At 37.6% G+C, this 24,715-nt stretch overlaps 1 protein-coding gene across 3 annotated transcripts in view; it reads left to right on the forward strand.

Moving 5' to 3' along the window:
* Positions 1 to 23,741, forward strand: part of sh2d3ca (SH2 domain containing 3Ca) — a 58,715-nt gene extending 34,974 nt beyond the window's left edge. For 2 of the 3 annotated variants that reach the window (XM_030150522.1, XM_030150524.1), the window contains 12 exons: positions 8,480 to 8,608; positions 10,881 to 11,030; positions 11,217 to 11,494; positions 11,668 to 11,748; positions 13,097 to 13,224; positions 13,318 to 13,690; positions 15,883 to 16,012; positions 16,131 to 16,246; positions 17,502 to 17,673; positions 18,237 to 18,348; positions 20,019 to 20,225; positions 21,555 to 23,741. In XM_030150522.1, coding sequence (XP_030006382.1) covers positions 8,480 to 8,608; positions 10,881 to 11,030; positions 11,217 to 11,494; positions 11,668 to 11,748; positions 13,097 to 13,224; positions 13,318 to 13,690; positions 15,883 to 16,012; positions 16,131 to 16,246; positions 17,502 to 17,673; positions 18,237 to 18,348; positions 20,019 to 20,225; positions 21,555 to 21,730 — 2,052 coding nt within the window. In that variant the 3' untranslated portion in view covers positions 21,731 to 23,741. The remainder of the gene's footprint in view (positions 1 to 8,479; positions 8,609 to 10,880; positions 11,031 to 11,216; positions 11,495 to 11,667; positions 11,749 to 13,096; positions 13,225 to 13,317; positions 13,691 to 15,882; positions 16,013 to 16,130; positions 16,247 to 17,501; positions 17,674 to 18,236; positions 18,349 to 20,018; positions 20,226 to 21,554) is intronic. The other variant, XM_030150523.1, reaches the window with a different exon arrangement.
* The last annotated feature ends 974 nt before the right edge of the window (positions 23,742 to 24,715 follow it).

Below are 24,715 nucleotides of genomic sequence, written 5' to 3' on the forward strand. Positions count from 1 at the left end.
TCCCGTGTAACTGCTGATGGACACAAGATGGCTAAACCTATATGAATACCACTTAATAATTGGCATCCTGTCTTTCGTCATTTCTTTATACTCAAGTGTTTACGCGTCCTTGAGAAAGAAAGATGAAACTGAAGTGATTGACAGCATGGTGGAGTAGGGAGGGAAACGCTAAATAATGGAGAGTATGACCTTTTTAAAATGATACAGAGACAGCAAGCATAAATGTTGAGTAGAGGAAGAGTGTAATTTAAAGAGGGAGGCAAGGAGAGCGCCACTGTGCTTCCTGCAGTCTCAGTGGGAGTGTCGTTGCATGTCATATCCTGTGCACCAGCTGTCACTCAATCCAGGAGGTCTCTTCTCTGACACCACACCAACTGACGGCTCACACCAGTCACATCCATACATGTGCACGCGAATATTTCCGTAGTAGGATGGATGTATACAGCATCCAGCTGCCTCCGGGGATGAATGGCCTGTGTATGTTTGTGTGTGTGCTTTTTCTAGGAGACACTCATTCCTAATGACAGTAGAAGGTCAGAATTTTGAGTCTCATAGTCTCCATCTCCTCTGTGTCTTTCTACCAGTCATCACCCTCACTCTGTTTGAGAAACTTGTTGGTTCTTTGATACTCTCTGATCATGTAAGACACCAGCACTGTTATTTTTAGTGTTGCTGTTTTTTTTTGTTTTTTTTTACTGACTGCGTGGTATATCCCGTTGGTGATAAGTGTTTGCGCACACTGCCGCCTAAAAACACCACTGCAAAAAATTATAAATAGCTTTTTCACACTGTTCTCACTTTCAGTCAATGCTTTGATTCATAGCCTGAGCTGGTGTGGCCCAGGGGGCTTCGGACACTTCTGGATCTAATTCCTCCTTTTTTTTCCATGTGCATGAATCACTTTTCATTTCATTAATTATTTTTAGCATATTAAAAACACTCTATATCTGCTCCACATACAGGCAGTCATTACACAGATAATCAATTCAGTATGCATAATTAAAAAGTAATGTTTTATCTTATGTGCACATCATTAAAATCAGAACCTTTGTTGCTTACATTTGACTCTATTTATAAGAAAAGCAAAAAGGTGTAGGTTTTTACACTTGGTTTGTTAAAATGAAACCCAATTCTTTGAGTGAAGATAATTTCAAGTCGTTTTTAACTAAGTTTGAGTTTGTTAGATTCTGGAGTGTTGAACTCAGGTTGGCTTAAATCTGAAACCACGTAGGTTTAAGAAGATTCGACACTACTGGGTGTGTGCAAATCACCGCAAAAGACTATACACTCTATTTTACCTTTCTCTTTGCCAGATAGAAGAAGAATTGTCAATACATTATACATGTGGACGTACAACACACACTGAAACTGAACCTCTACATTTAACCCATCACTACCTGAACATGCAGGAACACACCACACACTGCTGCCATGTCAGGCACCCGGAGAGCAAATAAATAGGGATCCACAAATAAAAGAACAACATTAGCATTAGCATTACTGACTGTTTTGCATAGGAAAAATGCAGTTTGTCATTGGCTTTCACAATCTCTTCCTCAATTGTAACAAACTGATTTTCTAATCTTGTTTTATATCATAAAATTAATTACTTAGGGCCATTTTCACTGTTTTATTTACTAGGAAAATATCAGTTGATGAGGGTAATTTTTAATCTGCCAAGGTATTCTGTTAAACATGCCTTTCTCTTGCTCTGTTGTAAAAAAAAATAAATAAAAATTTGAGCCCAAATATATGTGCACAGTCCAAAAATATACAATTTGGCAAGTGAATTTTCTTCATTGTATCATTTCAGAAGCAGTTTTATTAGCTTTGAGTCAATGCCATTCCCACCACTGAAAAACTAATGTTGGCATCACCTCCTCTAACGCTCATATCACTTTACATGTACCTAAAAGAGTCGTATACCCGTGTGAACCAGTGAGAATATAACAATGGAAATCAGGCTGGAGGGCACAGAGGGATTACAACAGTCTGGAGAGGTGTGATATTGGCCACGAATGTACACACAGGCCTTTCAGTATGTGTAGATGCCTGTATGTGGGGGTGTGTAATATGAGATAGGAGGATTCAATGATCTGTACGCAATAATCCTGTTCTCTATCTCCCCAAAAGAGAGTAGACATGGAGGTGAAGGCGAGCGGAGAGGTGAAGGGGAGCGATGGAGCAGATCAAGGGATAGGAGGGCTCTTTAAGGATCGGACCCCTGACCTCAGTGTGTGTGTGTGTGTGTGTGTGTGTGTGTGTGTGTGTGTGTGTGTGTGTGTGTGTGTGTGTTTGTGGAGGAGGTGGGACCCTTCCTCCTCCCCATCCCAAGCCCAGCCCTTTTCCACCTCCCGCTGCCACTACCACTTAGGGCGTTACCATGACGACGAGGTTAGAGGCTAGCCCGCGAGCTGCAAAAGAAAGAAGGTGCACTCTGACATGAGCCCAGATCTGAAGTGCTCCAGTCTATTTAAATGCATTCCTTGCCCCTTTTGTTGGTGGGATGTGTTGTCTACCTCTTTTTTTTTTTTCTCTCTCCACATTTCATCCGTGCTGGTAAAAGCCAGAGTTTTTTTTTTTTTTTTTCTGCTGTAGGATTTTATAGTTGTCAGCAATTATCTTCCATTTCGTTTCACATGCCTTCTTTTCCACTTGGAGTTGTTTGTTTTTAGTTGCATCCATTTAAATGGCTCAAGGTGCTTGGATTTGAGCTCAGTCTGCAAGAATTAGTGAAAAAACTAATCCAAGAAGCAGTAGTAACAACAACAACAACAATATCATGGTGATTTGTGCCAGAGTTAACACTTTCCCCAAATGTGCATAGTAAATACCTGAGACTGTTTATTCTTTTTACTTAATGCATACAGTCTATCAATTAGTTGACTTTAATTGGTAGTAGTGATGGTTTTGGTAGTTGTTTGCAAAGAAAAATGCACAAAATATTCTGCAGTTCCATTTTTATATGCTGTAATAAATGTGTCTGTGTATTGGACTGAACAAGTAATCTGAAAATCATGTTAATATCTGCATAGTGTTATAGATTCCTTTTGACTGGTTATACACTAAACAATTAATCAATTACTTTGGTAAATTACCTGTAAATGAATTTGTCTCAAGTGCTCACCCCGCTCAAGAAGAATACAGCAAAGTTCACACAGAAATAAACAAATTACTAATTAATTCAATGTAGAACAGACAACAGCACTAAACTCAACCCTGCATTATCAGACACACAGCAGAAATTGTGTAACTGAGGGGGTGTGTGTGTGCGTAATATATGTATAAATATGTGCATATATTTTGTATTTCTGCCCATTATCATCCCTTTCATTTATTTTCATTTTAGGTGTTCCATTTTTTTTCTTTCCTTCTACTGATGTTGAGTGATAGTAGTGCCAATTTTCACCCAGGCAGGATGTGATGATGTCATGGGATGAAACTGTCTAATTGGCTTTCTGTGAGGAAACACGATCAAATGCATGTTAGTGTAAATTAGGTGATGGATCACACTGTGCTGTTATCTATAGCATATATTCACACATGCACACACATTTCTGAACCCTGTACCTTGTTATGGTCCCATGCAGGATTCCTTATTCCTATTATTTATTTTTATATTTCCACCTGCATTTAGATCTTATCCTGACCGACCTGGTGGCTTTTTCTTTGCAACTGTGTTCTCACCAAAAATAGAGCCCCATCCATTTATAACACCACCCATGTAGAACGTGCACTCACGCCCACATGGATGAATGTGCACACACATCCAGCACATGGATGCACACGCACTGACACACACACATACTCACCAATCACTTTCCCTCTCCTCACCCCCCTGGGGAAACAAAGTACTGCATCAGCTGCTAAATTGCCTAAACTCTCTCATCGGCTAATGGGCTACCTGTCTTCCTGCATGTCTGCCCCTCTTTTTACTTTAATGAGTTTCTGTTGTCCGTCTGTCTGTCTCTGTGCCATCCTGGATGTCTGCCGTCTTGTTTTGATATATGTTTGTTGTTCTATCAGTCTGTCTGTCTGTGGTGGTTCATAAATCTGCAGGTCTCTGGGTTATGACCAGTCTTTACAACCCTGAATGAATGTTGTTTTCACTTTATTGTCCAATTTCTGGTCAATTATCAGATGCAATATGATTATGTACTTGTATACTGATATTTAACATAAGAAAGTACACATTACAGAGTTGCAAATTAGATAAAACCCTAAGAAATAAACTTGCTCTCCCTTCATAACAAGGTAACGTAAGAGGTATGTGACCAAGTGAGAAACATTTATTTTATAGCAAATGTATAAAGGTTTTGTTAGTCCCACAGTAGCAGTGAAAAAAGATAATAAAAGAGATAATAATAAACATGGACACTGTAATAGTTTTAATACTGATAGCCAGGGCTGTGCAATATGATCATATATATCATCTGACAATCATTTTATATTTGCCGTAAACTTTATTCATAGCATTTACAGTAAATGGGATACTTTATCATGTGCATGCTTTTCTGGATATAAAAAAGCTCAATCAGGATTTTGTAGTCACACAGTCTTAGTGATAGTAATAGTAAAGGTAGAAAGCAAATAGGCATTTTCACCTGAACTTGATGGAAAATGGAAGGCCATCGTCTTCTTTGCACATCAACAGCACTATGAACATAATAAAATATTGCTATGGTAACCAAGACCTTGAAAATATAACAATACTCGTTTTATTACATTGGTTTTTGTAAGCTACATATCCTCCGTTGGAGACTGTCCCATTGTATCATCTCCTTTTGTCATCAGCCTTTACATTTTTTTCTGAATAGACCTTTCTGTCCTATTCCTCTCTATTCTGTTGCTTCTTTTTATAACTCAATTCTTTACACAAGAAGAGTGTGTCTACCTCCACAGCAAGACAGGCTCTATAGTTATGTTTGGATTGAGCAAAACTAATTAGGAACACAGGAACTGTTTCCACACTTAAATCCAGATCTTGAGTCAGAAAAAAATAAATATTTAAAAAGACAAGTTTTATTTAATCAACTTCAATCGGGAAATATGAAGGATACTGAAGACATGGACATGAAGTTAAATTTAACCACTCATGAATGCCCAGTTTTACCATGATTTAGGAGGACCTGATTACAGAAATGGATTAGAATATCCATAGTTGTAGTTTTATTTTCATATAGTCACCTGAAAGTTAAACATTTTTGTTACCTTAAAATGAGTCCATCATTTTAGTTTACCATGTTGCTCAGATCAGACTTTCTTATCTTCCTTTTGTCTGTTTTATGATGTAATATCCCACTTTAAGGTGTCCTACATAAATAACCTACTGAAAAAAGAAAAAAGTATAAAGCTCATTATTTACCAACATGTGTATTATGGTGTAATCAAGATGCATATCGTCACCTTCCTGAAATAATTTTCTGTCATTTTTTCCAGATTTCTCAGGAAACACAAGAAACTTAACACAAATTGAGTATTGGATGAATATTTAGATAAGTACTGAGTATTTAAGCAAAATTAATTTTTGTTTTAAAAAAATGACTAAGGCTTTTATTTTCGGAAGGTGATAATAAGGTAGATACAGAATCAACAAGAACTCATAGCATTTTTTTTTTGACAGTCAGTGATGATATAAATGTCTTAAATGTCTGATAGTTTACATTATAGCTCTATTAGCTTAGCTCCAGTTATAGACAGAAAACAGCCACAGCTAGAAAAGCACTTGCAGAGCGCAGACCTCCGCCAAGGCAGATCAGTCCCCCCCCCAATCACCACCAAAATTTAATCATTTATTCCTTGTGCCAGTATCAACATTTCCTGAAATTTTCATCCAAATCCGTCCATAACTTTTTGAGTTATCTTGCACACGGACAGACAGACAGACAAACCAACGCCAGCAAAAACATAACCTCCTCGGCGGAGGTAATAAAACCACAGATCACCTCTGTTTTCTGTATGGTTTGTGTTATCAATAGCTGCACTAAAGATCTGCTTGGAATCATTCAATCAAGGTCAGAACTGTCACTGTTTAGTCTGAACTGTGGATGAACACAGGATTTTGCAAAGATCATAATATTGGATACTAATCACTTCATACCTTCATGAGCCTCATAATCAAGAAAAGCTGATAGTTCAGCATCAAACTCCATTCTTTTAATTTACAGCTGTGTCCAGTGGTGAAAACAAGTGCTGCTAACTTTAATCACGTGGTCATTTTCTTTCCAAGTTGTTTTTTAGTGGTTCTCATCCCATCATGTCATTTTCTGATACTTTGCTCAAAGACCCATGGCATTCTCCCCACCTTGGGAGACCAGCAGAGTGACTCACTACTCCCTCTAGTGGTCACATAAATCACCCGGCCAATGGTGTAAATAAATTTACTTTATATTTCTGCAATTCGATACATTGGCATCTTTGGCATATTCTGAATTCTTTATTCCAAATACTCTAATCATAATTTTAAATATGTGAAAGTAGAAATCATGAAATGGGGTACAAGACTACAACCTTAGACTGTGGATGTTTCTACTGTGGACCCTCGCCTCTTCTGTTTGAATGATAAATTAGATCATGTTCACATCGCTTTTCCCATCACTTGTTTATTGCCTGTTTTCTGTTTGACTGTCAACATGTATTTTTTTTTATGTCAGCCGGTTTCATGAACCGTATCATAAATAGAGCCCTGCTGACATTTCAATTTGCCCCATAACCTTCATATATATAAATACACACACATATATATATATATATATACACACCAAGTTCATTGTTGTGCATCAGTTCAATGGTGGGCCTCTCCTGGGTTTCCATAGAGACAAGGAAAAGCAATAACTGCACACTTGACCCCACTGCTCTTTTACTGGCCTCTTCTCCCCTTCACACACACACACACACACACACACACGCATACACCTCAAATCTAATCTGGGAGAATAAGCCTCCAAGGCGATATCCCCTCATCTTCCCTTGAGGATTGGAAAAAAGAGAAAGAAGAGAAGCAGAGAAGTGTGAGGAGGGGAGGAAGTTAATAATTTCATCTTGCAGTGACCTAGAGATGATAAGATCGATTGTTTGGCTCATGTAGTCTCCTCATATCACGCATACTCATGCTGGGAAGTCAGACCCAGTCCACACACACAGACCAACACCGTTTCCCATCCTTACTCAGGCTGTCTCTGCCAACTTCCTGCAACGTTATGTATTTGAAAGATGAAAACGGTGGGAAAAGGAAGATGAACAGCAGGCAAGAGGGAAAAAAGTGAAAGAAAGTGGGTGAACACAGACAGGAAGAGATGAAGGGGAAAATATTAGGAGGAATGACAGGCCAGCCTTAGCGACAACTCTGTTTACTGTTTATTTTGGTCTACAGCCTCATTTCTCTTCATATTGGCAGAGGTGAGATGATTTCCTTTCACTGTTTATTCCTGGGTGGATTTTCTGTGTTTTGTGTGTATTCATGCAAAACTTTGTGTTGTGCGTGCATGTATTGGTGTATGCACTCCTCCTATTTGCCTCATCTAGGATCATCTAGCTGATCTCAATCTTTCCACAATCAACAGTTTTTGTGGTGTCTTCATAATAAAGCCAGGTCTCCATGGGGGATTTCCTCTTTCTCTTTCCATACTTCTGTTGGTTTGAAGCAGATTCTTGAACACATAACTGTGTTTAGGAGTCTGTTGTGTGTTGAATGCTTCATAAATTGCGTGACATAAAGGAAAAGACAAATCAAGCACTTTAGACACTTTATCCTGTTAATATTTGTTTGAAAAACCATGGAAATAAAGAGTGGAATTTTTATTTCTCACCAACTAGATTCCCCTTCAGTCTTCTCAAACTGAAATATGCACTCTTTAAATCTGAAATAGGAAGTCTGACATTGCGTATGTTTGGATTGTGAGTGTGTGCTTGTGTGTATTTAGTATTATTATGCATTGACCACACTCCAAAGCTAAAGCTCAGTCTCCACAGTGCATTGCAACAATAAGAGATTACCACAATGATTTCTGGCCCTTAGTAATCAGGTCAGGGTCGATTGGATTGCTTCTTCAGTATGAGTGTATGGTTGTTTGTGTGGAAGAGTGAGTGTGTATGTACTTGTGTAGAGCAGAGAACAGCAGTGCTTCCCTGCAGTGTTGCCTTCTGTAACACAGGTGTGTTCTTTCACAAGGACCATCTAAATTACACATACTATGATGTAAAATTGCACATACATATTCTGTGTTATGTTACTTCACTCTGGTGGTCTACTACATATTTATAGCATCATTTTGCTCCCTAATATTGTTAAAAAAGATTTTGCGTATCAGATATCGCTTTAAAATGAGCTCTTAATCGCTATGGGATTTACCTGAATTAGTAGAAGTTATATATAGTATGTGCATCCAAACTAAGTTTATTTTTACTGCGCTAACTACATTTAATGAGTCCAGTGTGTAAACTGTCCTCTGCTTGTTTTTCTTTTGTTTGCTCTGTGCAGTTCTCCAAGGAGAAGTACCTGCTAGAGTCTCCCCCTGAGAAACTCAGAAAAGAGCTGGAAGAGGAGCTGAAACTGAGTCCTGCTGACATCAGGAGCCATGGCTGGTACCATGGACACATACCCAGAGAGGTACACAAACATACAAACACACACTCTATAAAGTCCACTGTAAAACCTATACACAGCACACACTATAGTGCATCATCTTAGCAGTTACATTAGGAGTCCTGAATGGACTGTTACGAGCAGATAGGTGCACACACATTCTTTCCAAAGCAATAAAACTTTGAGGTACAACATTGCAGTGTGTGCACACTTGTATACACGCCGACATACAGTCCTGTGCAGATAAGCCAGTCCTAAATTGTAGTGATGCATAGAAGTGCAGTCTGGTATAGTAAGAGATGACAGTACTGTCAATATAAGCAATCCAATAAGACATTTTAGAAAGATAATATTGTGTTTTAATAAGACTGACCACAATTTTATATGTTTAATGTGAAAACTTTTTTGCTTCCAGTAATATCAGTTCATGAATGAAAAGCTTCAAGTCAAACTTTGTGTTTAGTTCTGTTTAGTTTAGTTATTTACCACCATTTTTCAGCCTATACATTGTTAAAATATGCAGTTCTCATTCATAAACACAGAATACCAAAGACATGGCTACAGATCTGGTTTGATCAGTGTTTTCAGTTGGTAATGTCAGTATATGAAGCAGCGAAATTATATGAATATATTAGAAAAAATGTGAAGAAGATGAATTACTGCTGTGAGTTTATTATATTTACATATCCATTCCTCATGTCTGCTGCATAAGTGAGAAAAAATCTATTAAAAAAACAAAAAACTTTAACATTATAATATTTCTATGTGTCTTAACATGATTTTCAACCAATAGTAAGAATCAAGAGATTACCCTGCCAAAATCTCTGACTTTGAAAGCACAGTTTAAATACTTTACAAACAGAATGACACTGATTAATGAATCCCATCATCTGTCACAGCTCAGACTAAATTGCTTTAGCGTTTGGAAGGAGGGAAAGCATGCCAAACAGACAGCTGCGTGCATTGCTGGTGTATGCAATTGAATTTCACAGCTGGTGACTAAAACACAGATCCACAGACATACACAACAGCAGACCTGAACCCCTCCTACGCTGCAGGCACATGTGGAGGGTCCTTGTTCATAGACACAGCCGCTGTCTCTTGATCAACCTCTGTTTTCTGTCTCACACACACACACACACACACACACACACACACACACACACACACGCACACACGTAAATTCAAGGCAACCATCTGTGAGGCTTTCCTCATTTAATTTACATAAATTATTCATGTATTCATGAATTTGCCCCAGTGTAAACTTGGGGAAACCCAGAGCCCCCTTGGTCACCAAAACAATATTTAGTGACTAGATTTTGCACATACCCTGTGGGCAGATACTATACAAGCTCTTAAATCCCAGCCTTCCCTTTTAACTGGTTTTCTTACTTTTATATTTATTTATGCAAAGTCTCCTAAATAATATGAAGCCTTGCATGTACAGCAAAAGCATGTCCGTCTCCATTTATGGGGCTTTTTAAAATAATTTTTCCAGGTCTAAAATGGGACAACATGAGCCACAAAAAGTCATCGTGGTGAATTTATGGTTAGAATTAGGGAGATAAGAGGGAATCCTGGCCTTGCTTTGATCTGTGTATATACTGCCACCTGCTGGTCATCAACATAAAGAAGCATACCCTACTCTGAGCTCCATGGCATATGTAATATATTTTTGCTTTGAGCAAATGTAAGGTATTGCACACTCTTTGCCAGTATTTTTTTTAAGGAATACTATTCAATTTGAAGATGTGTCTCCAATGTGACCATCTGAGCGATATTTGTGAAATCCTTTCACAAAGCTACAGAAACCAGAGATACACTGTGGCATTTGATATCAGTAAAACACACAGCCTAAGGCTATGAATGGGAGATTGCTTTTCTGTACTGGGTGTTGTGTCAATAAATTCAAAATAAGTTTCATATTTACTCTAGTGGTGAATTCAATCAAATGTGTCATCAGAAAGTTTTCCCAAGCCATTGTTGCTGGGATTTTATCCATCATTACCAGTTTAAACAGTATATAGTGCAGATAGCTTGGTATGGAGAGAGACAGTTGGGTTTGTTTAACAACACAAAATGTCCCTGGGCATTGTTATAAATAATTATGACTCACTAAATTCCATTATTTTACAGCAGGAGTGTCTGAAACATAATGTTCACACATACTGTAGCTCAGTGAACAATGTATGCTTCTGGCTGTGTAAAGTAAGAGCCCTTCATCTGCTTTTAGTGTTTAACATTTGAAACATTAACAAGAAATATTGAAGTCAAATGGTCATTTATCAACACGCAGGTATCAGAGACTCTGGTTTTGCGGAATGGAGATTTCCTGGTGCGTGATTCACTGACCAGTGTGGGTGACTACGTACTAACCTGTAGATGGGACAATGAGGTGCTTCACTTCAAGATCAGCAAAGTTTTGGTCAAATCCAGTGAGACAAAGGTACCTTTTTCCTTTTTTTCACACTTCTTACCACTGCTACTGATTTCATACAGCTAAATATGTTCCCTTTGACCTTGTTAAATTTTCTCTCTTATGGCTTTGTTGTTTGACAGATATTTTTTCTATGTAACACTTTCAGCTCTATGAGGAGTGCAGTGATCAACCCTAGTTTCTGTTCTTTCACAGGTGCAGTATATGTTGGAGTCTGACAGTTTTGACTCAGTTCAGGAGCTTGTGCGATTTTACGTGGGACAGCGCAAACTGGTTTCCCAGTCTAGCGGCGTCCACATTTACTGTCCGGTCAGCAGGACTCTCCCCCTGCGCTACCTGGAGGCAACCTTTGCCCTTTCCAATAGTAAGCAAGGCTCACCCTACTCACCTTCCAGTCAGAGGGGAGCATACATCAAGAGACGGAGTGTCACCATGACTGATGGGCTGACAACTGAAAAGATGATACCTCACAGGTGAGGCAGGAGAAAATAGTGTGTGTCATGTGTGAGTGTGTCTTTCAGCTGCTCTATTTAGTAACTGAGAAATCACTATATCAAGCCTACTTGTTTTTCCAGTCTTTTTCATATCTATCTTTGCTTCACTGTTGTTAGTTATTTCAATTGCTTTCTGTTATATACATGATCAGTGACAGCTCAGACAGCCCCAGTCCAGTTGAGACACCAGTGGCACCACCAGAACCAGAGCCGGAACCTGTGCCCCAGTGCAGGTTGTGTGTGTGTGATAGTAGTGTTGTTTTTAAGCACCAAATTAGTGCACATCCCTCACACGTCCCTGCTGTCCCCTCACGATAAAAGACCCCATCAGCACTCCTTCAGGTTCCCTCACAGTGAAGTTATGAAATGACTTTTTCACTTCTGCACTGAATTCCTGTTAGAAATAAGTATCCACAAAGAAGGAGCAGACAAAGTATAAATATATTTTGTTTCACACAGGGAGTATGAAAACAAGTTTTTAGAGTAAGTGACTGAAACATTCTAATAGTGACAGTTAGAAACCAAAGATGCAAGGGAAAATGTTTTTTGGGTTGAACATGGTTGTACATTTGTCAAGTTTTAATGTACTAAAATAATAATTCTTCCATTTAAAGCTTTAGTGGGTATATGCTCAACTTGTCAGCAGTGTGCAAATATTCCATGAAAACCTTTCAGTATATTCTAATTCAAGTAGTCTGAGGAGAACTTCTGAACCTGCTCTGGGCCGTCTTATGTGTGATAGAAAATTTTGGCCAATCAGGGGTCTTTTCAATGGGAATAGAGGAAAGGGTGATTGACTGCTGTAATGGCACCTCTTTTCCATAAAAACATGAAATGAAATCCTGTCATCTATCTTTCAATGCAGTGTATACTTAGGACAGAGAGGAGAAAGCTGCACTACGAGGCTGTATATTTCAGAATTTCTGCATATTCTGTAGAGCTGCAACCGATTAATCGACTAGGTGCTTGACGTCAATGCAAAAAGTCCCGATTCGATTAATCGACTCGAATTGATTGAAGGGAGATATTCTATTGCAGTTTTCCTGAATTGAAGCTTCTTTGTGCGTCACAATAAGCGTCCGTGTGAAACACAACAGTGGAACCAATGTTTAACAGGAGAGAAATTAAGGAAACAAAGCTTTGATTCAGGAGAATTGTGGTTGAATGATTTTTTTTTTATCACTTTGAGTCGATTAATCAATTGCAGCTCTAATATTCTGATATCTGCCAACTGTAGCTCTAACATTATTTGATATCCTTCTATATGAATTTACATAGTACTCTTCATTGTACTTAATCTGCTCCTGCTTTCTCAGTCCTAAATGTTTTTATTCATAAGTAACACAAATCAAATGTTAATCACTAAGCAGAATCCTGAAGGGTCTCACCAGCTAAAATGTCTTCCTCTGCAATATGATCATTTATCTCACCATGTAATAAATTAGCATTCACATCCTTAACTGCACCATTCCTCTCATAGTGTGACCTCTTGAAAGCTTTGTGACGTTCATTTCACTACACTGACAGCTTTATAATCCAGACCCAAAAGATTTTAACATCCTCAAAATGCTGTGTTTGCAGCCCGTCGACCATCCACCATCATAAAGACGCAATGCGGAACTGTGCAATGAGCATGGACCAGATTCAGGAGTATCGTTGCCCCTTGTCACCTGTGGGAGAAACCCCGCTGTCTCCTGCATATAGTGCGAGTAAGTGCCAAGACACACAACCTTCAACGCATAAACTGCCCACCTCACATTTGTAAACACAGCCTTTGAATGACATTTCTGTCTTTGTATCAGTAACCAGACAGAGAAGTCACTCAGGTGGGCGGATGCTGGCTGTTGTCCCCCCCTCCCCTGTGATGCGTCGCTCCAGTGACCCTCAGCTCAGCCCATCGACCAGTAACAACCCACCAGAGCATCCTGCACATACCTCTCACTCGGCACACTCTTCACCTGCCCATCATCCCAACTACCAGTCACATTCCTCAGAATCAGCAGGGAGCTACTGTGACCTCAGACCATGTCCTGCTGGGCCCCCCAAACCCCCAGCGAAGAGCTACGTGGAGCGATTGCGAGTGGAAGAAGGGAGGAAGGAGGGAGCAAGAGAGGAAGTAGAGGGGATATTCAGCGCCCCACAGGTGGAGACAACTTCTTCTTTCAGGCCATCCAGGTACAGGACACAAACCAGCACATAAAGTACAAGATGAGGCCCTCAAACTATTGTACAAAAATGTCAGCAAAGCTTTGATAGTTTGGTGGATTCTTGCAAAGATGTTTGGATTAGGAGAAAAAATTAGGTGTGTTTAACACCATGAGAACTAATCAGGCTCAAACTAAATACTGTAGACTAAGACTAAAGTTAAAACTAGTGGAAAAATATATATCTAAACTAACTGAAATGGCATTAAGAACACTATAAAAAATAAAACTAAATAAATCCTACTTTGAGCATTGCGCCATGAACTAACATGAAATTGATTTACAGTACAATCAGCTTTGAGTGTATTTTCCCCAGTGTTTAAGATTCAATTATTACAAGAATAAAATGGTTTTGCACAATATGGGACCGTTAGTAAACACAGACGCTGTAAATCATATTTGATTCCATTGTTTCATCCTGCCCCTTAACAGCTTCTACAAATCAATACTTTCTACATAATATCTGAAAAATTAAAACAAATTTCAAACTAGACAATTTGTTAAAATAAAATTACCCTTAGAACTCAGTGTAACTAAACTGAAATGAAAAGCTAAACTGAAACTGTAATGAAAACTACTGAAAAATAATATATTATAATTCTTAATAATTAAATAATTCATAGTTGCACACTTTTCTGTCTGTAAATGTACTAAAAGCAGTTGATATCAATTCTGCATGATCTTATTTTATGTGTTTGACACTTCTAACAAATAAAAATCACATTCCACATATCTGTGATTACAACTCTGAACTTTTCCCATGTTTTGTGCTAGTTTGATAATATGGGAAATCCAAGACAGATAAACCTATTTGTACTGAGCTTGACTGTTAGTCTTTAAACAGAAGCATGTTTTATTATGATGCAGCATCGTTGCATTCAAAGGTCAACACACCCACTGTCATTTTGTCGTAAAGAACTAAAAAGGTGAGGCAGTTTTGACCGGGCAGTTGGTTTGGCAATGAGTGAGTAGAGACTGGAAAATAGACTTGAGTGAACTGCTGATGATCCTTTGGGAAATAGCCTGAGGGCAGAATTTGTGCTGTGGTCAGACATAGTGTTGATACTGTATTTTACTTGGTTTACTGATCCATGGAGGGACAGCAGATCAGGACTGTAATAAAAAAAAAAAAACAAAAAAAAAAAACTCAGGTATATCAATTTAGCAGCAGAGATGGAGCTATGAAAGTGTTTTGTGTTGGGATTATGCAAAAATAGACCCTTAAAATATGTATGTTTGAACATGTGGTATTCTCAGGTTATTCTTATTATCTAGTGATCAGTCTAATGTCTTTTCTTGGAAAATGTGATGACCATTGGATCTGCTATATATCTCACTAGTGTTCTAATAGAGTGAGTCAAGAAGAGTCATATTATTGTTATTTGTCCTGTTACTCATTTGAGGGTCATGTTTGTTCAAACCATGATGCAGCCTGAGGCTCAGTGTCTTGTTTTGGACACTTTAACATGTGGACTGATGGAGCCAGGGATCAAATCACCAACTCTCACATTAATGGACAAACCACTTCATCAATAAACACAAAAATACCAATATCCTTCATTCAGGAGGGAGTTGTGGTCATAATAAAAAGTCCCCCTCCAGTCACGTCATTTTGAAATGCTCTCCGCTGTATAATAATTTGTGTCTGGTTTATTTGGAGTTTGTTTTTTTTTTATGAAAAACCTAATTTACCTTATTAATAATGCCTTCACAACCCACTGTGAAATATGCAGAATATTGTCAAATGTAAATGACTAGAGCTTTTTGGCTGTCCAACTCAGAGAAAACAATAATTTCTGCCCTTCAGATGAATGTGAAACATCCTGTCAAACTCTGCACTAACCTCCTTCTGCAGAGTGAAACAACTCCTATGTGTTACTGTCCTATTTTACAGTCAAGGGAGATGTTAGACATCAAAATTCAATGTCCAAAGGCTTTCAGAATCCATTAATATGATTTGACAACTGAGATATACATCTGTTTTGAGACACTGGGTCTTATGGAACACAATCTGATCTGTGCTATCTTGCTTATTTGACCACATTCGTCCACTGGATGATCTTACAACGTTCTTGTACCGTTTCACCTCTAACTTTTTTATTTGTTCAGTTTGATTGCTTTAGTTCAGTATTTCCTTATCAGGTGTAATTTGTCTCTGTGCAGGTATGAGTCTTGCCTTATGCCAGCTGAGAATAAACCACTGGAGATGTCCGTGCTGAAGAGAGTTAAAGAGCTGCTGGCAGAGGTCGATGCAAGGACTGCAGCTAAACACATCACCATGGTGGACTGCAAGGTATACACAAACACAGACAGGAAATACAACCCATGCAGAAGAAAACATGAGCATATATATACTTGTACCTGGATACACCACGTGCAGCTGACTGTTTTTACCCCTTTCTCTTGAGCAGGTTGCAAGAATATTGAACGTAACCTCAGAGATGCAAAGGATGATGGGAGTGTCTTCAGGGTTGGAGTTACTAACACTGCCACATGGACACCAGCTGAGACTTGACCTACTAGAGAGGTACAATCACTGTCTCATGTCTCCTTTAATACATCATTCAGCAGCTTGTTCATTAATTCAGCTATTGATTGTCTCTGCTCTTCTATTCCTCTTGTACTCTTTTCATCGTTTTTGTCCTCTTTTTGTTTTTTCAACCTCCCACATGTTTCTCGTCCCCCTTCCTCATCTTTCATCCGGATGCCTAAACTTGACTGAGTATTGCTCAGTCAGTGTAACAAGATGTTATTAGAAGTGGGTTTTTCCAAATCTTCAGTTAACTCTTCAGTTGTGTAAATGATTGTAAGAAATAATTAAAATAATGTACAGCTCATTAAATCTATAATAAGTAACATTTGTCTTTGTAATTTTATTCTATGTAATGACCCATTTTATTTTGTCACTTGTCACTAGTGTCATGTCCTGTTTAACCAATATAGACCCAGTGTGACTTTTGTGCCAGTTCGCAAATGAATTTTTCTCTATATTTACGCTTTCTTAAGTGATTATCATCATTTATTATAATATTATTCTGTTTATTTTGCATTTCTTCAGTAAAAAACAGGTATTTTTCTGTACTTAATTTATAAATTATGTAGATGTTCACAAAATCTTACAGTAAATTCAAAGGTTATTATATCAGAAATAGAGAAAACTGAAGATAAAGTGACTTTTTCAGCAAAATCTCTTATTAACTGAACATTAACCCAGTGTCTCCATCCCCTGTCATTGATCCAACTCCATGAGTTTTTCTGGTGAATCAGTGTTGTAGAAGATGGGGGTGTTTCCACATTCACTACAGAGCGTCTGAACGTCCAAATGGGTCATATCTGATGTCCATGAAAAGATGACAAACTGCATTTTACACCAATTATTTACATGTATTGATAGGATTAGTGGATCAACAGGTATTAAACAGTTTAGATCAGTAAATGGTGTTGGTCAACGGTGGATGTTTGGGTCTTTATGGGTTAATAATATTACTGGTGGCGTCTTTAGTTAATGTGAGTAAAAAGTCTATACATAGTCTGTAAATGTGGTTTGTGTCACTTCAGATAAACAGATTTGCGTCGGCTGTGTTGGTGAAATCGTCTCCTTCAATCCCATGCTACTTCAGTGTCATCAAATTATGCCTTTTATTATTGTTTTGGTTGAGAGACCCCTGGTGGCAGAAATAACATACTGTGAATTTTACAGACTTTAATTGAATTTCCATCTTGGCTTTAAAACCGAATATTTAGTCTTATTTTTACGTGATTTGTATATTCCTTTTCATCAGGTTCTACACAATGTCTATCATGATGGCTGTGGACCTGCTTGGCTGCACAGGAAGTACAGAGGAAAGGGCAGCACTGCTCCATAAGACCATCCAATTAGCAGCCGAGTTAAAAAACAACATGGGAAATATGTTTGGCTTTGCTGCTGTGATGAGAGCCCTGGAGCTGCCACAGGTGAAGAAGACTGAGATAAAGTGTCTCTTACCAGCTTAAAAAACACAACCTCAAAAAACCTAAGATTCCATCAAGATTTTTATCAAAATAATATAGCCCCCCTCCACCATAAGAAAACATGTTCACTGTAATATTTGATGTTTTCTCTGCAGAATGATCTCTATGCAGATGCATTTAGGATTTTCTCAAAAAAATCTGAATTTAGTGCGACAGACCTACTAGCAACATTTTGGCTCCAGTTATGATCTAGTTTGCAGCTTCTACAAACATGATATGAAAACCTGAAGCTATCAGCATAAAAGAGATTAAACTGGATTTTTATTGAGGCAAGAAATATCTTGTGCCAAAAAGATAATCTTTACAAGAGAATATTTGCATTAGTATAGACTGTAAATTTTCTCTGAGAATGGAGAACTTATTATTTTAATAAGTTTTGGACATGGTCATTGAACTTTACATGGAAAGACAATATTAAGTGCAGATTATTATTCAATGTAGTACATTTTTTATAATGTTGTAACATTACTGAAGGTGGTCTTTTGTGCCTTCTCTCATTACTTCAGATTTCCCGCCTGGAGCAGACGTGGGTGACATTACGCCAGAGACATACAGAGGGCGCTATTCTGTATGAGAAGAAACTCAAACCTTTTATGAAGAATATGAATGATGGCAAAGGTGAGATATCATAATGGGCATGCGTGTACATGAAGGAGAAAATGTGTGTGAGTATGAGCGTACAACTAGGGATGTGCAGGAATAATCAGCATATTGATTAGTCAAAACCCTAAGCGTACTCAACATCTTTTTTTTTTTTTTTTTAATATTATCCTCTGCAGTTTGTGTTTTTTATTGATCTCTGTATTAAACTTTTTCTGTTACAAAACACATACACAAATCAGTAACACAGCAAACATCAATACGAGAACATCACATCACTATCAGAATCAGATTAAGCTCAGTAGTCGTATGTGTGCAGCATCAAAGAAGTCCATGAATGGTTGGGCAACATCTATTTTAAAGGGGCTATATGTAGTATTTCTTTTTTAAAATATTAAAAAATGGCCTCAAATTATCACAAGAGGATAAAGAGCTATGAAGTAATGCCAAGCATGATGGAGGCGATTTCTAGTTTTACTGTGGCTCTTTTCTACATACATTAACATTAACAGAGCTATAATGTAAACTATTCAGATCATACAGGATGTGAAGATTATAAGACACTGTGTTATTTTCACCAACTGTCACTGTTTTTGTTTGAAGAAGAAAATGTGATGTATCTTCATGTAATGTGTAAACAGTGATCTTTGTACTTAATTCAATGAGTGATACAGTCTCTGGATATGATTCACTGGTGGTTTTGGTAGTCCTGAGTGTGTTCTGGTATGTGACTTCCCCCTGCTGAGAGTTTGAATATTGATACTACACACAACTCTTTTATTTGTGGTGGTGGAGATTTATGTTTACTTCATAGAGAAGTGGAACTAATGTTTATTCTACTGTTTCTGTCCCAGTGCTGTACATGTTCATGATTATATGAATTTAAAGTGTTTTTAAAAATTAAATGTTACTGGTTTTGGTTAGTCAGGGTTTTTTTATTAAATTTTTTTTGGTTGTTTGGGTGACGGGCATGTGTTACCAATAAAGACACAACTAATCATCTTAAATCAGTGTTTTTCAACCGTTGGGTTGGGACCCCACGTGGGGTCGCCTGGAATTCAAATGGGGTCGCCCGAAATTTCTAGTAATTGATAAAAGAATAAATAAATAAATAATAAAAAATATATGGTGAGTTGAGAGAGACAATCCCAATCCATAAAAGACATGACAAACTCTGAAGCTGAAACTGAAGCACTGTGGTACTGTTTATCTTTCAAATGTTCATTGTGGTCAGTTTCAGATGCTGCAGCTCTTTCATAATTCATAGTTTGAGTTATTGTTTGTTCAGTATTAATTGTCAGCCTTGTAAATCCAAGCTGGACTGACTGTACATATCCTGACCAAGGAAAATAAAATACTCACTTTGTGCAGTAATCTACACCTGGCTTTTCTGCCTCTGTCCATAATAACATACATTATATAGACTAAATGTTGTCTAAAATTAATGTTTATTTGCAACATAGTATAGCAAACTATTACGTGATCAAAAACAAATTCATTTTAGCAAAAAAAAAAAAGTCTCTATTTTGAATGTCTGGGGTCACCAGAAATGTGTGATGTTAAAATGGGGTCACGAGCCAAAAAAGGTTGGGAACCACTGCCTTAAATGGACTTGATTGTTCGACTTCAGAGAATTAAATTAAAATGCTCATCCCTACTTACACCAGTAATCTCTTGTTCACTTCCAGAGTCCAGTATCCTCTCCAGCACATCCTTCCCTCACATCATTCCTGTATTGTCATTGTTGGAGCGGGGCATGGCTCTTGGCGAGGGGCTGGAACCCTGGGAGAGTGCAGAGGTGGGAGTTGATGTGGTCATGTACCACTTAGAGTCTGCTCGTACCATCGCACATCATGGAGAGATCTACAGAACAAACTCTGAGACCAAACTGCAGGGTAAGGCCAGGCAGCATTTTATACAGAAAATACATCAGTGTTACATATGTGTTATTTGTGCCTTTGTAAATTCTAGATTTTTTTTAAGGAGAGTATATTTTATTAACAGTATACCTCTAACTTTTAGCTTCATGCTCATACACAGTCAGTTTTGTTGTTATATTTTATCCATAGACACCTACAGATTCTGACTCAAGAGCCATTTCGTCGCCACAGCCTGTTCATTCTAATATTGTATTATGTTTAATGCTGTTAATGTATTGCTGTTAATAATGATGGATGTGATCAGCGCCAGTGTTACGACAGCACTGATTTGATGTAATGATCATGTGTTTGTGTGGTTACTGTGTTTACTGTATTGATCCTTAAAACCTCCCTATTGGTTCTCAGTTTGAGGTCATTACTGCTTTATTGAACAGTCTTGTCAATAGCTATCAGTTCACATCTCTGTTTTCAGTTTTATTCAGTTTGCTATTGATCAGCTTGACCTCAGCTTACTCTTTTTATCAACACCTCTATAAGTCAAAGCTGGGATACTTACCTTGTACATGAGGTAAAAAAAAAAATGTTCAGATTTTATGGTTGAAAGCAATTTTTCATTTAGTTAATCGATCATTTAGGTGACCTTAAGGAAGAAAGGATTTAAAGGTTTAGGAGGATTTAGAGTAAAACCCATCATAACTTTAGTTGTTTGGTGATATTTTGGATTTAGTGACACTGAACAGAGAAATTGTGCACACATATTTAGTAAAAGTCAGCTTCATGTATTTGTGCTGTTTCCTTGATACAGAACCAAGGAAACTCATATGAGAACTGCAAAATGCTGTCTCAAAATTACCCACAATATTCAAAATGTCCAATTTAGCATTATAACAGTTTTATTATTAATATTTCCACATGAATGCTTGATCTTAACTTAAGTTCAGCTTAAAAGTCTGTTATCCAACCTTTCTGATGCTCACCTCTCTCTGCTTCACCTATCAAATATAGTGGAAAATGACTTGAATGCCTTTTCAAAGCTTTTTGCTGCACTTCACAGCAGGCACCAGTGAGTGAAAGTCCCTCAGGTGTCCTACACTGCTCTATAGAGACTTCATAAAGTCCAGGAGATACAGTTTGAAAGCATAGTGTAATGAACCATCGCACAGAATGGTCACTCTGAATTTTTAGTGGTACGATATATATGTGCAAAGCAACTTTTTTATTTGATATGTTTGTTTTTTTCATTTTGTATATTTTTTATTGACTTGTTTTTTCAGTTAATGTATGTTTTGCTGTATTTAACATCACGGTACTGTCACTTATTAAGACTCTTTTTCTCCTCAACAGGATTTCAGGAACGAGCAGAGATACATGAGATCTTCCAGACAGAGTTCCAGATGCGTTTGTTGTGGGGCAGTCGAGGCTCTGAGGGAAGCCAGTCAGAACGTTACGAGAAGTTCGACAAGGTCCTCACTGCCCTATCACACAAGCTAGAACCTCCTGTCCGCCACAGCGAGCTATAGCACCTGACCCAACACCCAATGGCACCAAAATGACCCCATCTGCACCCACCACTCATAGTGGTATGGTTTGGCTTTGCATCGCAAAGACGATGTGGAAATTTTCCAACATGAACACTTGGAGGGTGTAAGTGAATGAAGAGGCAGCTAAAAGAGTATGTGATGTGAGCAATAGGAACACAAAAGAGATGGTCTCGCTTATTATACGTGTTGCACTCACTGTGGACTCCATTTAAGGCACAGAATTCCTTCTGTTCCTCCATCTGGACTTCTTCACTCAGTGCTAAAAGTTTAAATAGCAACAGGGAGGAGATGAACTACATGGAAAAGAAGAAAGAATAGATGGATGACTATCTCTTCTGCTTGGTACAAACAGTTACATGTGTATGAGGAGCTGCAGAGTTTGGCTTTACTCCAGTGAAACACAGATATTCTGTTGTTTCAAACTACTGCTGTCACACACTGTAGCAGATAAGACAATAATTTACATAGCTCATATAAAGACGTTTTGTCTGTATGTATGTGTGAGTGAAAGACCGAGAGAGAAAGAGAGAGAGAGTGTGTGTGTGTGTATGTATGTGTGTGTGTGTTTACATTCCTACATTTTTTTTTAATGTCATCAATATTTCATGTGCTTTTTGTCTTATTTATTTGTTATGATCACAGAATATCAAAACATTTTGGACATTTCTTCACCAAGCTCATCAAAATCTGTCAGTGCTCATTCCGGGTGAATCATGTTCATAAAATCTCATTAAATATGTATCAGGCAGTCCCATTGAATCCCATTAAAAATGTATTAGGCATGCATTAATAAATGTATCAGAAATGAAACATTTACGGTACTAATGCAGCAACTTCAATATGAGGGCTTTGTGAGTTGTTAAAAACATTAGGAAGACAAAGAAACTTTGCTCTGTTGTTGCTTTGTTTGACTAATAAATTTGATATTGTGTGTCCAAATGTGGCTAAAAACAGCATAATGAGAGGATAAATGGGATGTGTTTTCTTTGATATAGTCAAAGCAATATTTCACTTTATTCAGTTTTCAATGTAATACTTTAGTGTGATGCTGCCTTCTGCAATCTGGATCCACTATATGCGATACAAAAGAAAACCACTGACTGTCCCAAGATGAACAGGAGTGGTAAATTTTTCAAAAGATAATCTTGATGTTAATGTTGCATGATCTTGGGATTTCATTTATGAGATTATACACTGGTCTTAAAAAAAGAAAAAAAAAACAAAGATGTTAAAATGGTTTATGTATGTGGTTGTAAATGTGATAACAAGTGAAATATTGCTTTACAACTACTACTGTAATGGTAAAAATGAGTCAAACATGCAAAATGCAGGATACAGACAGAATGCAGTGAAGGTTACTTGTGTCTGTAGATGGCCATAATGATACTCAGCAGACAGAGAAATCTGTTGTCCTCTCTTTTTTTCAGGTAAAAACTTCCCAAGTGACCCCAAAGACATGTAGACCACAGCCCTGCGACACAGATTGTCATGTTTTGTGTTTTGAATTTGTAATTCTTTGAGGGAATTAAATTCAGTTGTTTGTTTTTATGGGATAGTACATTGGTTTTACTATATGTTAAATATTTTATTGTACATGGACCTGAGAGTGTTGTAGCCAACTCTCAGAGCTATACAATCATTTCAGCCAACAGCAATGCAACTGCAGCGTTTCAGAAAATTGTTTCACTTTCCAACATCAGCTCCAACATCATATTTTTTAACTTTTCCAGCTTTTGTTCTTCCTTACCTTTTCAGATCGGTAATCTATTTATGAATGAAAGTCTCAGATATCAATCAAATACAGATAATTCTACAAGCTCCTGCTTATGAATTGCACATCAGATATCCTTCAATGTTTGATCGTGCTGAACCTCCCAACTATCTAATGTGGACCACTGTTGGGGTCAAATGTACAGATCCAAGTTGAAGTGTGGAGATGTGCCAGTTCCTACATTGGTCCAGCAGGGGGCAGTGTTTAGTCGGCAAAAAATCAGTGAATCAGTAATTGTAATATGATATACCTGGAAGACACTCTCACACACAGGGATTAGAAGACTCATTTATTGTGTGTGTTTTAAGACTGAAATGATGCCTACTGGTGTAGGTTTGGTATTTATGATGATGATGATGATGATGATGATGGTGATGATGTGATGCTGTATCTTTTTATTTGTTCTCCTATGAATGCTGTACAGGAGTGCTCAGACAGTGTGCGGTTCCTCCTGTTGTGTTTAACAGGACTGTATGAGATGAACCGAAAAAGCAAAAAGACAAGAAATGATTTAGGACTGAGCTCATGATTTTTTTTTTACGTACTGTACATAGCAATTCACTTTTGAAATAAAATGATTGCTTGTGTCAAAGTTTGATTCTTTGTACATGGTCTGAACTGTAATGTAAGCTGTAGGAGCAGGTAATCAAGTAATTTACTAAAGCACAAATCTAAAGTTTATGGTAATTCTATGCCATACTTCTATTTCAGTTGAACTTGAAATTGTGTATTTTTAACAACAATTTACCAATCAGTCAGCCACATAAAATTCTACAAACAAATCACAAGTATAACTCATAGGATAAAAGTTGAATCTAACTTCATGTTCAAACTGCAGCAATAAAAACAAACTTGTATGTAGATTCATTAACAATAATACACAACATAATCATATAACACTTTATGAGATTTTACACTCTAACTGCATGTACTCTACATGAACAGTAGTGTCGTTTCTTGTAAATAGCCTAAATGATGTTAATAAATTAGACATCTTTTAATTTAATGCACACAAAGGGGCCTATTCCTTCATTAAAAAAAAAAAAAAAACAAATGAGCTATAATGGTTTGAGCTGATTTATCTAAAAAAAAAAAAGCTTCAGAAACACACAAAAACTGCCTCTGCATGTCTGTCTACAAGTAGTGAAAATTAGACCATGACAAACATAAGACCAGTTCTCATTCACCTGCAG

The sequence above is a fragment of the Sphaeramia orbicularis genome, chromosome 12 (assembly GCF_902148855.1).
Source record: "Sphaeramia orbicularis chromosome 12, fSphaOr1.1, whole genome shotgun sequence".
In the NCBI taxonomy this organism is placed as follows: Eukaryota; Metazoa; Chordata; class Actinopteri; order Kurtiformes; family Apogonidae; genus Sphaeramia; species Sphaeramia orbicularis.